Source organism: Oenanthe melanoleuca, chromosome 3 (genome assembly GCF_029582105.1).
Source record: "Oenanthe melanoleuca isolate GR-GAL-2019-014 chromosome 3, OMel1.0, whole genome shotgun sequence".
Classification (NCBI taxonomy): Eukaryota; Metazoa; Chordata; class Aves; order Passeriformes; family Muscicapidae; genus Oenanthe; species Oenanthe melanoleuca.
This window is the reverse complement of record NC_079336.1, coordinates 5,662,487-5,684,385: the sequence shown is the minus strand read 5'-3', so window position 1 is coordinate 5,684,385 and position 21,899 is coordinate 5,662,487. Positions and strand designations below refer to the sequence as shown.

At 36.8% G+C, this 21,899-nt stretch overlaps 1 protein-coding gene across 1 annotated transcript in view; it reads right to left on the bottom strand.

Annotated features, from left to right (window-relative positions):
• Positions 1-387: 387 nt before the first annotated feature.
• The window catches only part of CD2AP (CD2 associated protein), a 76,839-nt gene continuing 55,327 nt past the window's right edge, over positions 388-21,899 (bottom strand). The window contains exons 9-18 of the mRNA XM_056487248.1: positions 20,536-20,640; positions 18,155-18,191; positions 17,730-17,792; positions 14,328-14,487; positions 12,423-12,565; positions 6,390-6,505; positions 5,461-5,547; positions 4,644-4,828; positions 3,848-3,911; positions 388-2,697 (exon numbers count right to left, since the gene is read on the bottom strand). Of these exons, the coding sequence (XP_056343223.1) occupies positions 2,656-2,697; positions 3,848-3,911; positions 4,644-4,828; positions 5,461-5,547; positions 6,390-6,505; positions 12,423-12,565; positions 14,328-14,487; positions 17,730-17,792; positions 18,155-18,191; positions 20,536-20,640 (1,002 nt within the window). The 3' untranslated portion in view covers positions 388-2,655. The remainder of the gene's footprint in view (positions 2,698-3,847; positions 3,912-4,643; positions 4,829-5,460; positions 5,548-6,389; positions 6,506-12,422; positions 12,566-14,327; positions 14,488-17,729; positions 17,793-18,154; positions 18,192-20,535; positions 20,641-21,899) is intronic.

Below are 21,899 nucleotides of genomic sequence, written 5' to 3'. Positions count from 1 at the left end.
CTTAATAAGGGTTCAAACATGCAATTATCCATGTTACTGAGAGGCAGTAGGGATCTTAAATAAAGCCTGAGGATGCACAGCAAGGTCACTTCAATATGGGCCAAGAGGAAAAAAAAAGGGGAATGGATAGATCCTGAGGAGTTAAAGATTCAGTTATGGCTGCAAAGCAAAACTCAGCTTTCCAACTGTTTGGATCCTAAGGCACCCTGATAGTCAGGAGCCAGAGCATCCCTGTGAGTAAATGGAAATCTGAAAACTTTAAAGGGGGACTATTACAAATACGTTGCTTCCATCCCCCATACTCCTTGCAAAGAATTTAATGGCAAATTAATTTCTATTAAGTTTTAATACAAAACACCCCTGAACAGAACTGAGCAGACGCCTGAAGAGTTTTTTATACTCATTTTATTTGCTGAGTTTGGATAGCATGCATCATTTTACAGCACCGGTAGACAAGTCAGTGAAGCACACTGCTCTTGGGAACTTGTACTGTGGAATGTCTCCAAAACCATTACCCTCTCCCCCTCCACTGCAGAACATAACACTAGCTGAAGACAAGACAGACACACATCAGGGCAACGTCCTTATGGCTACAAATACTCATAGCAGCGCCTTTTAAAGGGGGTTTATTAAATCAAGTCATTGCACTTGGGTCATTTATTGCTATAGCGAACAAAGGCCATTCAATAACAAACACCTTTCATTTGTGGCTTTAACTGATTGTCTTGTTCTGTTCATCCTCTGCAAGCTCACACACAGGAACAATTTCTGCAGAGCAACCCCCTTCCAAGATTTGTTTTGTGCTCCAATCACAGTGAAGAGCTTGTATAACAAAATTGGGTCCTCCATTAGGCTCAATTCTTGTTTTTCATCACCTGCTTTACAGGCATGAATTCCAGGCAAGAGTTCAGTGTCTGACAAGAAGCACACAATTCCTCAATTCCTCAATTCACTTGGGCAATTCAAGGTTAAAAGCATTAAGAGTCAATCAGCTTACTAGCAATTTGACTAGCATATATTACTCAATACCTGCATAGTGTATTGATCAGATTTCAATGAGATTTCATGAACTATTTGAATCAGTAATGGACAAACATTCCCCAACTGACTTTTTGACTTTTGTATTTTATGACACATCAATTATGGAAGAATCCCCCAGTGTGGGATTACTTTCAAGAAGTAACACTTCCATATCCCTTGAACAAGTGACATATTGAATAATTATTACATTTATGACTACTTCCATGAAGAGAAGCTTAATTACTTTCTTTTATTGGTAAAGTTGCCAAATCATGTGGCATGTCTTTAAGTTACAGCAGACCTAAAGTAGATGAGCTGACTAACAGAACTAATGAATTTGACTGGCTTTCTAAAGCTGTATGTTTTTTAATTCTTTAATCAGACAAACACAGCAATAAATACCATTGTCTCCCATCACTTTGCATATTATTTGTGTATTATACTGGTGCAAGTTTTGAGCCCAGGGGTTAAAGATAATGGTAATCCACACAATCTCAACTTCTTTTCCATAAAGTAACAACACCATGTTGGACACCAGTACAATGATGTCAAAGCAATTGTTCCAATCACTCATTAAAATACAAAGATGTTACTAAGTTTAGAGGTATGCAACATACTGAGAAAGTTTATGGCATAAATATATAAATATTGAGAGCTTTTGAGAGTATCAAAGTTCCAAAGGGATTTATTTGGAGATATATTATAAACAAAACCTGACTATTGTAAAAACAGATCAAGATGCATACTCAAACCACTAGAAAGACCAATGAAACACAGAAGCACAGATGCTGTGACTTAAGGTTTACTCTTTCATGCTGTATACTGTAATATTTTAGGCACAACAGGTTGAGTTAAGACTGGACTCTCCCTTTGTTTCTGTATTCCTTGCGTTTTGTGGTTTGTTAATTTTGTCATGATTACACAATTCACTCTTAAATCCCTTTTTAATCCAATAGTGCAAGTGACAAACCGTTCTGCTGAACTACTCGGATTAGATCATTCAATCTTTGTACAATGCATAGGAGTTTCACCTGCTTCATTGCACTAATTCCTATCTCATTACTCAACTTATGAACAGCATAGTATTAATATTCTCACTGCAGACAGGCACAACAGCATAACCCTGGGTAGGACTGCCAAAATCATACAAATACCATATATTCCCTTTTTGCATGAAGGGGAAAAGTAGTGACTACAATTAGGATACAGTTATTCCATCCCTTCCAACAGACTATTTTACAGATTAGTTGCAAAGACAGATCACCCTATTTATAGTATAGATCTCTTTAAAAATTAAGCTACAGGTATTCAATAAAAATCTATTTAGAATTCCCTCTCCTTTCTATACAGATTCAGTAGTATTTTCAAGCAAACCAAAAAAATAAGGTCTGCAATTCCAGCACAGTAAGAAATAAGGCCTCTTTTATATTGGCAAAAAAATTACACCATTATTCTTTATTCTTTTTTGTTTTCTTATCTCTCTGAATATAAGACTATATTCCTTTTTATTTTTTACTATATTTTTTCTTTAAGACTGTAGAACACCAGCATCCATTATAATGAAATAAGAGTCAGTTCTCCTTGTGTTCAGCTTTGAATTCCTGGCGAGTTAAAAACATTGAGTCCATAGCTGTCTCATGTAGACATCACTGCTTTCTTCAATTTTTCTACTTCAAGCTGAAAAAACAGACATTTTTAAAAGAAAGTCAGTATCAAAATAGCTATAAAGTCTTCAAAGCTTTCACCAAAGTTATAACCTTTACATTTCAAAGACACTTAAGTATTACACCATAGAAGCATTTGACAGCTCAGTATTTACAGTACATTTTGTACCACTATATTGCTAAATGATCAGGAATTTAAAATAATTTAAAATTTGACTACAGCTGTGGTATAATCTTTTTAAAACAAAAGAAAAATCTGTTTTATAAATCAGTTTATCTGCATACACTCTCTCTGAAAAAAGAAGTCAAAGCTGGTTTATGGAATCACCTAACATGTCCCCATGTAATGCTGCACCATCACCTGAGAGTAACTTCCTAAAACAGCCTTTCATGCAAAACACTACCTGGATTAATTTGTATTTCTTGAAATGGACAGAGGACCTGGAGTTACATCCTCTTCATCTCTACTGCATATTTAAGGCATCTTCATAGATTGCTTTAGAGTCACATTAAAGAGTGACTCACCAAAAGTTTCACTCGTGTTTCAAGCAGCTTTGTAGCCAACAAGAGGTACTACTTCACAAATAAAATGCCCTTTTGCACCAGGCTGAAATAATTTCCTACAATGAGCTCATCCTATTAACTACTTAATGGCATCATATTGCACTGCAGGTAGTGTTCTTCATCAGTAAATTGAGGAGTGGTGCTCATTCATAAAGAAATTTTTCAGATGCATTCTGTTATTTTGGCAAATCCTCCATACTTAATACTTAAATAATTGATCAAAATTTAGAGTTTACTTTTGCCCTGTTTTTCTTTTGATTACCTAAATTAAATAGGTCTTTAAGTCTTATAAATGGAAAGTATTAACTGTTTCTCTTGGAACTTGTCCAGTTGGACATATTTCTAGCAAAGAGCAGAATCCAGCAATGCTAGACTGAAATCCAACCTCCACACTGAGTGTCACAGATAATAATCCAGAAAAAGAAAGCTGAACTTGGATCTTCTCTAGACATCCAAATACCTCACGAGACATTCATTCAATCACAAAATAAAACAGCAACACAAAAAGAGACTGAACAGGTTTGGCAAGACTTTCCTGTGACATCAAATCCCAGAATGAAGCCTCCACACCCCTCAACTCCCCAAAGTGATAACATTACCTCCAGACTGCTTCGCAACAGCTTCTCTTCTTCCAAATCCTTCTTTAGTTTTTCCAGTTCTCTCCTAACAGTAGTTAAGATAGAAACAGAAGTTAGGAGGGGGAAAAAGAAACTTCAAATTACTGAGGACAGGATGCACAGGTCTTGTTTAAATTTTACAAGTGGGATTCACAAAACAAGGCACATGCCCACCAGTGAATTGTTACTCATCTGTTGGACAAGTTTCCACCACCACTCAACACTTGTTACCTACAACTATTCATCTATCCTTAATTTTTAATCCCAATTTTATGGAGGCTACTTAAAAGTTTGTGCTGTTATTTAATATTTAAAGTTGAATTCAAGCTAAAATAACCTAAAATAACCTGGCTACTTCTACACATAGAATAAATTACTTAGAATATCAAGTTCCTACAAGCCATGTCTACACTGCAAGTACTGGTGCACAGTGTTACACAAGGCCTGCACATGTACTTATGCCATTACCACAAAAAATTAACTACTTTTCCTTACAATGAAAGCACAAACTGTTTAAGAAATACTTTAAAAAAGATGTAATGTATGCAGGCATGCTAAGTAGGAGGGCAAAAAATGTATACGAATTCCAAAAATACTCTGACATCAAATCTGTATGTATTTAGGACATTTAGTAAGATCATTTTCAATAAAAAATATCTGAATTTATGTATTAATATGTTATTAACATAGAACAGCTTTCTTGTTTCAAAGTCTGGCTTTGAAGACATTTATAAGATGTCTATATAACCCTGTGCAGATTGACAAAGGAAATATTTACCCATGCTCTTTCCTCAGTGCATCTACTAAACCCAATAAATCATTAATCTGACTCCTGAGCTCTTCCACAGAATTTTTTTCATCATCTGCTTCTCCTTTAGGTTGGAGGTCTCCAGGTAGAAAGTCGAGTATGACAGAACTTGGTCTCTGAGATGAAGGTGGAATCAGTGGGCTGAATGCAGATGGCTAAAAAATAAATCAGCAGAAAGGAAAGAAGTGAAATCTTTATGAACTGAACACTTACAGCACACAGGTTGTACCAGAATGGGAGCTAAAGTTCCCTTAATTTTCTAATGAAAAGGTAAAAAACAATGTCCAGTTTGAATGGATTACTGGAGTATATGAAATACTTACTTTATACTTAATTAATACCTGAGGTCCCTGTAGTCACTAAAAATAACAAGTACTTACACTGCACTCCTCTATGCTTGAAAGACAAAAAAAAAAAAAAAAAAAAAAAAAAAAGGATTTAATGGATCCCAGTGGATCATTATAAACAAACTTTTGTGCACTTTGCTGATCTGCTCAGTTGTTCTGCCTGTCAGGAAACTGGAGGTTGAGCAGATATGGAACTTATTTGGGAAACACCACCTGATAGAACAGTTCTCATCAGCACTTAGGCACTTAGAAAGTATAAATGAGCTTCAATACTAAATTTTTTTAATACGAACTTTACTAAACTAAATGACTCAGCTCACTTGTACTTAAACATAAGCACTGGCATTCAGATGGTTGCATGAACCTGTACTGGAAATGGAACAGGATGAACAGAACATCAAGCTGCCTGGTACTCCCCTGGCTCCTTGGTAGTATCATACCTTCTTTGTTTCAACTGGCTTTGGTTTGGCACTTTCTTCTTCTTTCTGCACCTTCAAAATTTTTTCTGGACCCACATTTTGACTTGCCTGGTAAACCATTCATAAGGAATGAAAAAGTTTTCAAAATTAAAAAAAAAAAAAAGGCAACAAAAAACAACAAAACTTAAAAGTAAATAAATAAAGTAAATAAAGTAAATAAAGAAAAAGCTTTCACATGTTTCTAAAAATGCAATAGTAGAGAAGAAAACTATGTAACTAAACTTAAATTGTTACACTAGCAGACTTTTCTGTCCCTGACAGTCAGAACTTTTCCTTCTCCACATTCAGCTGAACTTAAATCAAACATGGGAATCTTGGGCAGGATTTTCAAGTGTATTTGCAATACTTAAGTCTGTGACACTTTTGGGAGCCTGTAGGTGCTCCCACAAAACACAAATGAGCAGGAACTGTAGATGGTAACTAGCATGACTAACTATGCAACATCCAGTGACAAAAACTGATTTCAGGGACTTTGCTTCTCATTGTCTGCCAACCTCACATTGGCACTGAGACCACAAACCCCACGTTACAGCAGCATTAAATTACAAATTTATAGTGGCCAATGGTCAAAGTCACTAGAGACACTTTCAGATCTGTGTGTATCCACAAGACCCATTTCACCAGTGAGGCCAGAAGAGCTGAGCATTTCCTGCAGCAACACCCCATGGACCAGGAACACTCCTTCAGCTGCAACACAGTTCCAGATGTTTCTCTTACATTCACTTCCCTGCTGGGAATGGACCTCCCTGCACACAAAACCTACAGGAACTGAACCCCTGCAGTATTTTGCTCCCAGATAAATGGCTTACAAGACTGTTGCCCAGGGCAGTCCTGTTCCTTGGAAAGGCAGTTTTTAGTTCCCTACTAGGAGAACACCCCAAAATACTCACAGGACTACTGCTATTGAAACGGGAGGGCAGCCTCCTACCAGGCATCTTGGGCCGGCTCGCCGTCGGGTGAGACAGGTTATCTGAGGTAGCTATGACATCATCAAAGCTTAACAGATCTAAAAAAGAGGAAAACAGAGACCACCATCAAGACCAGAAGGTTTTGCTGTGTTCTTTTTATCACTTTTTTTTAAACTTGAGACACAAAAAGAGAATTAGCAGAATTCTAATTGTTTCGAGGATTTTCAGATATACAACACATGAGGTGTCTGAAACAACCACATGACTTTGACATATCTGGGAAACTGTATTCTCCCCCTTGAAAAAAATATGAGTTAATTCAACTAGGACTTAAATTCAAGTTGAAATGCTCCAGCAACATGGCAGCTTCTGCAGAAAATATATTTATTACTTTTTCCAAGAGCTGCCATATTCAACTACTTGAGAACATTTTTATTTTTTTCACTGACCTTGCATGAAAAGCATGAAAATGCAAGTTTAGTGACTAGGCCAAAAATAAAAGCAAAATGGTGAAGTACATACTGGTGTACCCCACAGGATGGTGAAAGCTAACAAAACATTAACTGCACCTATCTGTGCAGGGTAGTTTTTTAATGTTCAGTATCTAAAGATAAAATACACAACTTCATAAAATCTTTAATTAAACACTTCAAAACTCCACACTCATACTTTATTCAATCGCACAGATCTCTTTGCTCATTAGTCTCTTTATGCTCACACTTCTAAGTAAACTCTCAGATCAGCTTTACATCCTCTAGGAACAGGCAACTTCAGGAAAAAATGTTGATAATAGGAAGAACTGACCAAAATTAGTCTTTGTAACATAAGTATTTCACCAAAGTAACAACAGGACTTAGCCTTTTCTTCACAAAAATAAATATACTTACCTGGCAACAGATGTTTAGTGAGACTGAGTGGTGTTTTTTATTTAAGCATTGACATAAGACCACAGTTATTATATACAATTTACAACCCAAATCATTACTTATTCTACAGACTGTAACTAAAATGCCACACAATATACACTACAGACACCATAAACAACACTCAAGATTTTGGGGTTCATTTTTTTTTCATGACCTCTGATTCTTACTTGACATTATGATTTAGCACATAGAACCTACAATATCTCTTTTCCTATGTTTCCATTAAAGGCCAGATAAGAAAAAAGCCTTGGGTACACTGAGCCAGACCATTCATGCCCCTTCAGTGTCTGGATATCTTAAAATCATCTGATTAATGCAAGTTTTATTCACACATTGTCAAAGCTCATTTATAGCTGTAGGTACTGAGTTTTCCACTGAATGTTTTAATTGATTTAAATGTGTTCTCTGCATTAATATCCTTGAAGGCCTTAGAACATTCAGCTCCTTTGCAGACCTACTTGATCACCCATTCCTTTACAGCACTGTTACCAATCAGTTTTGATGCTTTTTACTTCTATTCAAGAGAATGTCAGTGCAGTCTTTTGCAAACATGCAATCACACCTGCAATTAAACAAGCAGGGGAGAAAACAAAAGAAGGAAGAAACAGAAGAGCAATGAATGGCAAGCAGCTGATGGAAAAGAGGATGGGGGAGAAATAAATGAGAAGGGATTTCTGCCCTAGTCTGTGCCAATATTTCACTTAATACACTGCAAGCAGCAGTGACCATGGGGTAATCTTCATGGTCTTTACTCAGTTATCAGTAGTCCCAGAGTGGTTCAGATTGGAAGGGACCTAAAAGATCACCCTGTTCAAGCCCCTGCCATGGGCAGGGACACCTTCCACTAGACCAGGTTGCCAAAGGGCAAATTAGGATTTTTGTTAGTTAGATATCATTAAAAAGGTAACAAGAGGATATTTTATGCCTTTTTCCCTCATCTTACTACTTTCTGGCTTTAAATGATCCTTTTGTCATTCTACAGAAATGAAAAATCATTTTGCAAGAAATTTAAGTAAGAATTATAAATTTAGTTGCTATTATGATTGTAATGCCAGTACTATCTCCAAACAGTAAACATCAGGAGTATTAAGAATATATTAAGGAAAAAAAAAATTACAATATTTGACAAGGCTTGAAGACTGCTACAGTCCTGAACTGTGTACTGTTTAAATACAGATGGTGGGATGATACAAAAGCCAAGGATTTTTTTCCATATTTCTAAGAGCTTCTAAAGGAATTTGTAACACCTGAGAGAATTGCTCAACATTAAGATTTTGACAGCAGATTCCAGTCAGAGGGAATTCTGACTGTACTTGAACTTTTGTTTTTACTTTTCCAATTTATTGCTTTGGTATAGGGAAGAAATTAAAACACAGTTTGGTGAAGATTGGGCTTTGGGTTTTTTGGTGGTGGTGGTAGGTTGATTGGTTTTACTGCAGGCTTAGGGGGTTTCTTTGATTGTTTCTCTTTAATTAAACAGCACTTTTTGTTATTTTAGAGAAAATTTAACCAGTAAATCATTAAACCAATAGAGATACTGATGAAGTCCATTGAAAGTTCACAGTCTATACCCATTTCAATCAATAAAATGATTTATCAAATATGATTATTACAGACAGCCTGTGACCAACTGTTAAAGGAAATTCCATCATAGTGCCAAAAAAGCAAGGCCACACATCTGGAGATAAACTGGGCCAAAAAAGGGCTTTATGACTGAACAAGAGCACCTTTCTAAGAAGATGAGCTAAGCCTAAAGTTACATAGGATGGACTATTAGAAATGTCTCTTCTACAAGTTTACCATGGATCCACCACAGAGCTGTTAGGAGCTTTGAGAGGTACAATTAATGAGAGGCTTTGTACAGATTTGTAAATTCTTCAGGTGTATTCATATGAGTTTGTCTTAAAAAGCCTTCACAAAAAGAAGTAAAGCTGAAGGGTGGCTGAAAAAATTATTGCCATGTGGCTGGGGTTTAAGCACCCATGACACAAGTGGAATTTATCCAACATTTTAGAAGACAAGAACTCACATTCATCTGTGGAGTAAAAAGATGGTGTCCTTTCTCTTATTACTCATCTTGCTGAGATTTCCCCCAGAAAATTCAGGGGACAGCTATAAGCTATAAAATAGTTAAGTGCCCAAAAGCTTCATGATTGTGTTCTTTGTGTGTACAGAATAATAAAGCCATTCAACCTACATACACCAGATGTGCTAAAGGTACTGAACACATTTCACTACAAACAAACAATAAGTTTGGGTTATCAATAGCTCAACTATAAATTTTTTCTTGCTTTTAGTCCCCACCAGCTCCTAACAAAAAAGCCTACTTAAAGCAACTTCTTTAACAACTAAGGAAAACAGGCATTCAAACAAACAAAAAAAAAAAAAAAAAGTGCATTTTTAATAGAAACCCCAAAATTTTAGTATCAATAATTACAACTGAAAACCACACTCACGATGTTAAGAAGAGGATATGTGTATGAAATAAAGCATTTGGATTTCCTTAGAGATTGTTATCTTACCAAAATGGAGAAGGGTAGGGTAATTTCCTGACACGTAAGAAGGGAAACATGGCAAACAGGATAGGAAACAAAATCTGGAAAGAAAAGTCAAGGAGAGGAATGTCTAGAAAAAGATTCTGAACAAAAAAATTATTTTACAAAGCAGGAAAACGAAACATTTGTAGAAGAAACAGAATTGCTTTACATGTTCAGCATGCTAGTATTACAGCTTTAGTCTTTTACAGTACTTGATGCTAATCAAACACAGAAACATTTATGCAATTTTTTAAATAAAACTTCAAGAGGAGTTATTTCAATATGATCCATGTTGGGTTGGTTTTTTTCATTACAGAATATTTAGAGCTTCTTATTATTCTAAACTGAAAGTGGCTCAATCTAAACTTCACTTCATGGTCAAACTAAGCTGCAGAAAAACAGGACATATATTTTTTTAAAAAAATATATCCTAAAAATTCATCTAACTCTGGATCATAATCTGAAGAGGGGAGAAGTAATAAAAAATAAAGACTGGCAAAGCAGTCGCCAGCCCCAGCCATCCATTTTCCCTCACCTTTTATTAATACCTACTCTAGTTATTGTAAGGTTAAGCAGTCTTAAACATTATGTAAGGACTCAATATATTTTTTATAGTTTTATATAGCCTTGCTGCACAGGGTATTATGTCTTTAGCAGCACAGTATGTAGAGAATTAGAGCATAAGACTCATTACATTTTACTGGCAGGAGTTTGGATCAGTCCCTTTTCTCAAGAGCAGTAGGAGTGACTTATGCAGATTGTTTTAAGGAAAGTCATTTGACAAAACAGGATTTCTGAAACTTTCCTTCAATTGCAGCTCCTTGACCCTTCTCAGTGCAGGAGCCCCACATGAACTGCCTGAGCCTTCTTTGCTTGCTGTGCACCAAACAGAACTGAACAGACCTCACCCATCAGCCCACTGTATACCCCTGTGCCCTGCCCCATCTAGATACTAAAATCCTTAATTTCTCCATAAGCCTGTAAAAACCTATATTAGCATAAAAAAAAAAAAAAAACCCCACAGATTTTTTTTTCTCATTCTGCGTAGAATTATTCTGTTTGCATCACAGAACATTCTAAGTTGTAGTATATACAAGAACACCTGACAGCACAAGTACTGTGTTGCCACCCTGGCTCTTAAAGATGTCAAGGTAACTGAACGTAAAGAAAAAAAAAAAAAAAAAAGATTCCAGCTATTTTCATAGGGAGTTTTTCCTGAGGTTAAATGATACTATCCTACTCAGTAACACATCTAGCACAACCCTAGTGATAATCAGAGAAAGCCTTGGGTTGGAAGGGAACTTTGAGATCTTCACCTTTCACTGTCTCAGGTGGCTTCAAGCCCCAACCAACCTGGCCTTGGACACTTCCCAGGATGGGGCAGTCACAGCTTCTTTGGGCAATCTGTGCCTCACCACCCTCATTATTAAAGAATTTCTTTTTCTACTGTCTAATCTGAGTAGTAAAACTTCTGTATTAAAGGTATACATGAATTAACCTTTCCTCATATAAAGCATTCACACTTAAAAAGCATATTTTAACAAGCTCAGTGAAAAAAAGTCAGGAGTATTCTTTTTATTCCCAAACTGCTTCAGTTCTTTTAATGCATTGTTTTTATCATCCCAATGAATTTATTATACTTTGGACCAACTATTCTACAACTAGAATATCACAATTTGGCTTAAAAACAAATATATTTATAGTATTTTTAAATTTATCATTACTAAAATATTTTCTGAGACAAAAAGTTGCATTTGAGATATGCCACATGAACACTGCAGGTATAATTCACTACAGCTTTTTCTGAAGTGCTTACTCATAAAATATAAATAATTTAGAGTTCAGAAAAATATGCTCACAGCAGCTGATCTCTGCCTAAGTGACACACAGAGGTCTGGTATCAGATGCACTGTCAGTCAAGGGCTAATGGTACCAATACAGAGATTCCGATCATTAAATGTGGGTGCTTTAACCACTGTCAAGGGTTTTACTAGATATATTTAGAATTAAGGAGATGCCAGGTTTGGTTCAAGGTGCTTTAAGCAAAGCCATAACCATGCTATTCAAATGTAAAATGCTCCATGCTTTCTTAAGGCCTCAATTTAAGGTATGATAAAGTCAAAATCTAGAGTAGCTCTGAATTAAATCACAGGAGGCCAAAGGTACTGGCATTACTAAGAATTCTGAAGTTAGCTAGAAAAGCAAAGCTATCTGAACTGCAAGAGCAGAACAAACTGAACCAGCCATTAAGAAAACAACTTCAAAAAAACTCAAGATGAAAGAGGCAGCAAAAAAACCCAAGCTTTTAAATTAAAAGAACCATCCATTATCTGTCTCCCTTCCTGCCCACTGTCACAACCCAGAGCTCAGCATCTGACATCTGCTCATCCCCTCCTGACTCTTACCTTCAGCTGACTACAGCACTTCTAAAAAATACACAGGCACAAATGCACTCTGTGGCACTTTGAGTAAATCACTCAAAAAGCTTTTTCCAATCCTGTAAAACACGGCAATCCAAACAGAAAGGCCCAAAAGAACATTTCTTTTCTTACCTGATTCTTTAGAGCTCTTTACCACAAGTGAATCTACCTCTACTGATTTTGGTCTCAGTGGCAATGGTTCAGAGTCTAACTTTGGTTTTGCTACTGGCTCAACTTCAGATTTCGGTCGAAGAGTAACAACTTCTCCATTAGTTCTGTGGTAAGAAAAAAAAGACAAAACATACCTGGTCAAGAGGTGAAATAATTTAAAAGGGAAACATATGAAGAATTAGAAGCCAACTGAAAAATTACAGCAGATTTTATCACTTTCTGAAGTCTTGTTTGAAAACCAAGGCTTCTGGAGATCAATTCTACTCCTATGAAAAGCAATGCTTCTGTTCCTCTTGTAGAGTTGTCAGATGTGCACAAAACCCATGTGAAAATAATCCAGAACTTTTACTATAGGACACACTTGGGCATTTCAGTCCAAAATATTACATCTCAAACGACAGGTGAGCTGAATAACATTTTTCATCACTAATATCTCCTGAAATAATTCAGAAACTGACTCCTTGACATTAAATAAATCTTCCTTACAGGAAAAAAGGCTGACAAGAACAAGTTATCTCTTCCTGGATATGGAAAAAGCAACCTTGTAGCTTTTGTTCTATCATGCATTCCTTCCATATCGGCTCATATCATTCACAGTAAAAAAAAAAAAACCCAAGAACAACAATGAAAAAATCCAAAGTACTAAAACCCCCTGCCAAAATAAAGAATAGGCAACATCTTCCTTTACAGTTCTTAGTTCTTGTCATCACAAACCCATTCTGTCCAGGCCTGATCACATGGTTGGCCTGTACATGTCAAATATAAACTGTGCTACTTTGACTAATTTACCTCCCAAAGCCTGTAAGTTTTCTTGCAGTAGAAAAAGAGACAGTAGCTTGATCTTCCTAAAACAATGTTAAAAACTTTCAGACATTTAAGTATCTCTAAGATTTAAAGGTTTCAATTATTAAAGGCCCACAGTTTGCTATAGACCTCGATTTAACTACACATGTGCATCCTTTTAGAGCAATAATTATTTTCTAAGCTGGAAAAGATCATGACTTGTGGTTTTAAAAAAATAATCTTTACTTGGGAAAGTCTCCAAAATACCAAGTGAATATAACACAATTCTATACTGAAAAGTTATTTAAGGTGTAAGCTCTTTATATAGCAGCTGTCTCCTTTATTTGCTCAAGGCCAAATGTATCACAACCTCACTTTCTCATGGTTCTTTCAAGGCAACTGAACATCCCAAAGGGACAGTTACCAGTCAGCTCTTGGTTTACACTTCTTTAGGGTAAGGGCCTAGCAACTACTGTGAAGGAGACAGAAAGGAAAATTGTCTGTGTGGGAGATTGTATGGATTAAAAATCAGTCTTTGTTAAACTTTGAAACTCATGAGGAAAAAAAAATGAAGTGTATGTAGAAGCATTTGTCCCTATTTGTCCAGTAAGTCAAGTGAGAAGGCTCAAGAGTAGAGAATCTGAAAGTGTTCCTGTAGTAAGTGCTTCTTTCTCCAGAAGCAAACATAAGCCACAGTGAGTACCTTTAGCACAGGTACCTGAGCTCAGTTCTTCCCTTCCATCTATCTTGCTCAAGCCTTGAACACTGAGCTCAAATTTTCAGGGTTTTCTTCTACACAATAGTAATTCTCAAGGGCTGTGCCCACATTCTTTTACTCCAGCCTGTTACTGTTACTGTTGCTACAGCAGCCCCCAGAGGAGCAATTTCATCTGCCCCATGGTCAGTTAAGCACTAATACTGACTCTGAGGAGAACCAAGACACTGGGAGGTGTAAGGCAAAACTTATTCTTGCATTCTTTTCACCCTTTAAGCACACATTTCTTCCCAACTCATCCATGAAGGAAGATCAAACAAGAAATCAAACTGAATATCCCTGGTGGCTGCAGTTCAAGTGATACTGACTTGGATGCAGAGGATGGCAAACCAGGTTTGTCCGGACGCTTTGGGTGCAGCAGCCCTGCTCTCAGTAAGCTGTTGGTCTTGCTTGGAGGAATAGGCTTCTTGGGTGGGACTTGAGGAGCTTGGGGCTTCAAAGGCTTCTGATCCAAAGCTCCTTTTTCATCTGACAAAGGAAATCACATTTTAAAAACCCCATGTTGTTTAGAATTCTTACACTACTAATCAATTAGAAAGCACCTGCTCTCAGAAATGCCTTCTTTGAAGATCAAAATGAAAAATAGATAGGCAAGTGTCTTAAATGACACCTTATCAAAATACACAAACTACTTACTGAGCTCAAAAGCTTCATCTTAGAGTAAGACAAATCTTCCTACTGACATGAAACAGTAGTAATAAATAATGGATTCACATTATTGCACTGAAAATGACAAAACCAAAAGAATTTTTGTACTGCTTTGTCTTTTCTACAAATTCATTTGATTTCCTTTTAAAGAGGTAGGGTTTGTAACTAGACTTCTTACACACACAAGCAGCATAATTTATCTATGGAAGAAGGGGGAGAGAAATGAGTTATCTGAATAGCTGAATTTATCTAACGTATAGAAAGAGAAATTAGGTATGGATAAAAAAAAAATTATTTTTTTGTCCGATGTCTGCATGCCTAACTGAATCCAGTACAGAGGAGCTGACATACAACATATGGGACACTGAAAAATTCAACCTGCTTTACAAGCAATAGTTGAATAGGTTTCAACCCATGTGTCCTAACTCTACCCTGTTGGATAGCCAGAGCAAACCTTCTACTTCTCCCTGTAAAACTGTGCCACAGTTCAGTATACACAAAGAACTGAGTATTTTTAAAAAATAATTGTTAGGTTACAGCAAGGGGTTATAGTTCTTTACAGCTACTGCCCTTCTAGGGCAGTGAATCAGTAAAATGGGATGGGGAGAGTGACCTTCAGCTTTGATTCTCCCCATCCTCCCCTCCTGCAATTTGCTTTTAACCAAGTATTGATCTGGTGTAAAATGTTCACATATGCTATGGATCTGGGAGCAGGGCTGGGCATTTGCTTCAGCTCCATGCCAGCAAAGTGCCTGAACTGCCAGGGCAAGAACTGATTTCCTTTGGACAAGGCCTGCAGCCATAGAGCATCCCCTCAACCCTAGAACAGGAAGAAGCCAATGTTCTTTCACAGGAATATTGGGAAGTAAACAGATGATAGAGATAGTTCTGTCAGAAGCATTGCTCAGGGGCAGAATTGTCTTCCCACTTTGGGACACCTGAGCATCAGGAGGAGATGTGAGCAAAAGAACAAGCTGGCTGCCATGTCTCAGTCTCTCTCAGCAGGGAGCTAGCAATGCAGGATGCTGAAGCAGTGGGAGGATCTGCCACATGGTGGGGCTGCCTGCCCTGTGTAAAGCAGGATGCTGAAGCAGCACCAGCCACTGCTGCCTCCCCACCCAACACCCAACACCAGCCAGAACTAACTGCAGATCAATTGGCTTTACTAATGCTATGCTGACCCCAGGCTGAGAATTACCCCTTTTGTTTTTAAAAATGAGTGAGTTCATAAACAGGGCAGAAAACAATGCTGTCATCAAACCCTGCTCCTGAACTCTCATCTGTCAGTTCTCCCTTCTAATACTCCCATTCAAAATATGAATATAAAAAATGTCTATAAATGGAGTAAGTTAATACCAAAGGCCAAGGTTCACCATGAGCACAGAAACTGGGCATTTCTGCTGGACAAAATGAGATGCCTTTTTTGGATTTTGCTCCTCAATGAAAATGAGTGTTGGCTAAAAATGAATAGTTAAGTAATAGAAATAAAAGATACAAATCTGAAGACATTTACACTGGAAAAAGACTTCTACACGACACCACGAAGTGTCCTTCACTATAAATACAGAAATATTCATAGAAACTCTATTTTTTAGTTTCTGATCAGCTTTGGATTGCAAATAAAGGCAGATTTATTAGTCTCTCAATAGGCATAAAAATGACATGATTTGATAGCTTCTGATTAGAGCTGCTCAATTAATATTTTCTGAGAACTAGTTACAGAACAATTTCATTCTAAATGGGTTTAATTACTAGTATTAACAGGGCTTTTTTTCCACAAGTATAATTGCACTGATAAATGGGTGTATCTTCCAGTAAAACACTAGTGCTTATCTAAAAAAGTAATTTTTATGACCTGATCTGCAACTGAACACGTGGCAAATTATTCCTCCTGCATTTCCTGTAGCTCAGTAAAGAAAAGTTCTCTACCTTATGTAATTCTGTAACTTTGACATTGCTAGGTTTTTTAGATGGTGTCACTCAATATTTTTTCCTATATTCCTCCATGAACAGTGAGCTCCACTATGCAAAGACTAACACTATAGTCCAAACAGAAGCATTTAAAATTAAACTTCCTTCAGTTTAGAAGAATTTTGAAAAGAGCCAGGTGATAAACATTTCTGGAATCATACATACATCTCAATTCACACCTGAAGACACTGCTCCAACAGATAAATTACTTGTTTGCTCACATGCAGAACAAATAGAACTGACTTTAAAGAGTGTTTTTCATATTCAACACCTGAGAAGGTGCTTTGTTAAAATGGGGGTAATAAAAACTGCCCAAAGAAGCCAAGAAACCCATCAGCAGCTTCACTGGTAGAAATGTTGGTCAGCCACAGTCCACCATTCACAGGACAGAGTAGTTTTGTAATTTGGTTAAGCTGCAGGAACATCAGGATTTCATCTGCAAGGCCCAACCTTGTTTAAGGTTGTTTAAGCATCTCACTTTTAAACATAATCAAACATTTTCATTTGGCAAGTTTTTCAAACATGGAAAGAAGCCTTTTAGAATCTGCTTGGGTAACAATAGTAGCTTTGCCTCTGGAAAAAAAGTGTCCTTTCAATTTGAAGAATAAAACAGTAAATGTCTCCAAATTCAGTGGAACTTGAAAATATGGAATACAGCAAGAATTAACAGGACAAGAGATATATATTTCTGAGTATTGTGACTAACATCTATCTAAGGAGTCTTGTACCTGTTCTGTGTAGCTCTTTCAAAATACTTTTGATCAGACTGATTTTTGTAGCACTTAACCTTTCCCTTTCTAATAACTTACCACTGCTGCTAAAAACTGCAGCCACTGTCACAGAACTAACCCTTCATGAATTTATAGCAACTATGTTACTGTGCAGTGCAATTACCAATCTTCAGAATGTAATGCAGTAACAGAAATAAAGATTTCAATAGTTTAGCAGTTCCCCTAAACACTAAGATATTTCTGTAATATCTCACACATGAAAGCTTCAGTAGAAGGTATCAAGGAAGTTTGTGTAATGGCTCCTGAACAGAGAGCCTACTGGCAGAGCAGCCAAGTCACCCCAAAGAAAATTGTCCTTACCTTTTTCTTCAGACCTCAAAGAAAGGAATTTTTTCTCTCCAGTTGGCAATTCAGGTCTTGCAGCTGAATGCAAAAATAAACACAGACATTTCTCAAAGAGCTTTAATTATCTTGGTCACTAACTAAAAATAAGACTCATGCCAAGTTGTGTCTTCTCTTTTGCAAGGAATGTAACACCATTTATAAACACTCACTTAAGCCCAGAAAATGGCAAGCCACTGTTAAAATGTTTTCAAAGCAGGCTCCATCATAATTTTAAAAATATACAGCAGCAGCAAAATATATAAAGTATGAAAAGTAACCTCAAAGAGTGACTATGGCTGCATTACTAGGAAATAAAAAGTTACTTCTAAATTTTCTTTCGAAGTCATGCACTGCTTCTGAAATTTAACATTTTTTCAGACCACCATACATGTATTACATACCTGGACTTTTAACTGGAGGTGGAGGTTTCTTTGGCCTCTGCAAAATGAAGGGGAGAAAAACCAAAGTCAAGCAAGCAAGCAAATAGATATTCTCTATCTCCAAGGCAGCCTCATTTGTGTTTTGTTTTGCATACTGTAATGTGGAGCTTGTTTACTAGCTGATTTCCAAGTATTTCATAAAGCAGGCAATCAATTCAGACAGGAAAAACAAAGACCTAGAATAATTCCTCTGATATCTCCCAGACAACCAGTTACAAAAATTCAGGACCAAAACTCAGGTCTGTCAAATGAAATCAGTGCTTCAGCAATGTGCATAAACACAGGGGAAAAAAAAAAAACAAACTGAAAGCCAATAATTTCATCCTTTTTAGTCCAAAGAATTGCTCTGATCACACTTATTTTAATTTCAATACGTAAATCTCAATCTTAGTACATGCCAGTTTAAATGCCAGTTTAAAAGAGTAACCAGGTAATTTTTTGAGCCAAAAATATTCACTCTCACTAAAAACAGACTTCTAAATTAAGTATCAGAGGACTGGCTTCAATTAATTGACTTTCAAATTACAAGTGTAAGAAAAAGCAAATAAATGCTGGCAGCACATGTCTCAAAGACTGCAGTTACAAGAAAAACATTGATTTGAGCTTCCTTATCATTATGTTTAAGTGGGAGAAACAGGAGACACTACACCAGCCATTAAAAATGTACAAAGTATCACACTGCAGCAGTTTGTACTTTGAAATTGCTATTTTGAAACAGTCATTCATCACTTTCTGATACACTTGAAGTTGAATCTCTCTCCTGCCAAAAGGAGACTGGCACCTCAGGAGAGATCTCCAACACTCATTCTCACAATGTGATTCATTAAACTGCTTTACAAGAGGGGCCTTTCTGGTTGTACTGTGGACAAGATTCCCTGATAAAATGATACAAAAGCCTACAAAACCACTTGTTCACACAGGCACTGCTGAAACCATACAGGCTCAGTCTAACACAACCCTGCCAAAAATGCCTCTCCGTGGGTATTTTTAAAACTGTTGCTATGGATGGATTTCACTTCTGTGCCCCTACAGCTATTGAATAAACTCTTTTTAATGCAGCAAGATTTTATTCTAACATGTGAAATATAATTAAGCAAGGAGAAGAACCCATATACAATTTCTTTCTCTCGTTTCAGAGGACACAAAAGCAAGTGAACCTGAGTAACAAGATTCTATTTTCTTTCTTCCCCAAAAAAGTAACTACATTATCCAGCTGTGCAGCATTGTTGTCTACACCAAAAACAATTAAACAGAGTTCAGCATCAGCTTGCCATTATACAGTTCTGCTCTGTGTTTTCATGAAGTCAGTATCAAATAGCTGATTATGATCACCAGCCACCCAGTGCCTTGAACCTCAAAGCTGCTCAGTGCAAGGTGAATCCTGTGCTGAGACACTGCACACAAAGCAGAATAAAGGATCAAAGCAGGGAAATGCTGTTTAGGGTAAAAGAATGGTATTTTCTCCCTCTCTGAAGGAAACAGCTCTGTATTGTGAAAGAGCAACCCTACCTACCCTTTCTTGCTGTATTTTATGGCATTTATGCTGCCCTGCACAGCTGAGAATCCATCCAAAAAGTAAATTCTGAGTGGGGGGAGGTAGGTTTCTGTGGATGTGATGCAACTCATGACAAATGATAAATTTATAACTCCTGATCTGGAGCTGAATCCGTTTCACCTGGGGTTGATGTACACTTGGGAATTAACACAACCATCTTTGCTACAAAACGTGTAGCAAACATTTGTCACAAAAGTGACAGAGCCAAAACAACACACTAATCTCAACAAAAAAAATTGTAATATGAGGACCAAAGTTATAAGATCATTGAGCAGCATGAATTTCTAAAAGTCAGTATACAAGATGGGGAAAAAATATTTCCAAATCCCATCCCAAAAATATCCTTCATATATTGCAGCCTACTGCAAGTTTTGCCACAGAAAAATCCCAGTCAGACCTAGAGGGGTCACTCAGCCCTTTGTAATTAGTTACTGAAGGACTTGAGATGGAAAAAACAACAGCTTATCTCCTTCCTAAACAGTAAGGGTTTAATTCAGTAATCAGCAACATGTAACACCATGCTATCAGAACTACACCCTTTTCTAAATGATCTGACCATCCTCACTAGAATTTATCTCAAAAAATACGCCTCACTTTAGTATTTATGGACACATTAAACACAAAGATTAACCTTTTCATCTTTCTTCTTTTATACAACTAGGTCAAGATAAAGTTAAAACTGCCACAATTGTAATATTTTAAGCAGCATTATGTGCTGTGACCTCTTATTCTCTTTATTTTCATCAACAGTTTTTTGTGATACTAAACAACAGGTGTAAGAACTTACAGGGAAGTCTTTATCAGACTCCTGTATTTGAACAGCAAAGTTATCAGGGAAGACTCCTTCTTTACCATTGAGTTCTCCTCTCCACCAGCCTGGCTCTCCAGTGTCCTAAAACAAACAAAAGGTCATTTCAACCAATATTTACTTCTTCCCCAGAACAGATACAGTTACACAACAACTTTTTCCCTTTTACGTGCAACATAAAGTAATTGTTTGTCTGAAACTGGCCAACTTAACAAGGGGAAACATCTACAGATCAGATCAGGTTTGGTCAGTTTTTGTTGATTTTCCAAAATGCAGGATGAAATTATATTACATCACATAAGATAAGGGTATAAGGATAAGATCTCCAAAGGGAAGGAAAGTATACAAACCCAGTTAAGACCTAACACACAACATCTGATCTTTTCAGCTTCCTTGACCAGCAAGTTATTCTGTAAATACTTCAAATGTTATTGGCATGACGCACAATTCTACTAAATAAAAGTGATTCTGATGTGATGGATCAGCTCCACTGGTCTGAAAGGGTAAAGAAGCAGAATATACCCCACTGAGAGAAAAAATATGACAAAAGAAAATAAAATATTGGATAATTAATTCAATGGCAGAAAAATCCATTACATGATTTTACTGGATCAAGGCCTTTGTCCATAACAGAAAAACATGATGTTAGACTTTACCAGCATAAATAACAGCTTTCCTCTCTGCCTCCAATCCAAAAAAAAAAAAATCACAGAAACCTACAATGGTTTGGTTGGAAGGGACCTGAAAAATCATCCAGTTTAAATCCCCTGCCATGGGCAGGGATGTCACTCAGACTGGACAACTCTTCTTAGATCCACTCTGGACCAGTGTGTGCTTGGGGTAAATTGGTTTACAAAGACAGAGAGGCAAGAGACTGAGTAGAGATGGGGCAAGGGTTGCTGTGTTTCCAAAAGGGCCTTCCATAACTACTCCTTTCCACTGTACTTACAATCAAGGATGCTCATAATATCAATAATTTAATTGCATACAATTAAAATCTTAATAAAGAAAAATGTGTTATGCTTTCTTCAGCAACTGAGAGACAGTTGAAGATGAAACTTTCCACTTCTTTAGGCAAGTCATTATTCCTTAATATAGCAAGCATATAAACAAAAGACTGCAGAATAGTGCAGGGAAATTATGTATGGGTAGGTTTATTTCCTGCCTAGAACCATCTCTGCAACAAAGATCAATCAAAAGGTGCTTTCAGAATTCAACATAAACGAGAACATACAACTAAATAGTCCTGTTTCTCTTACAGACAAAGTATCACTAATTTCTCTCTGGTTATTCTGAATCACCAGGGAAAAATAACTGCATCTGAAGGTAAAGGGGCCGTTTGC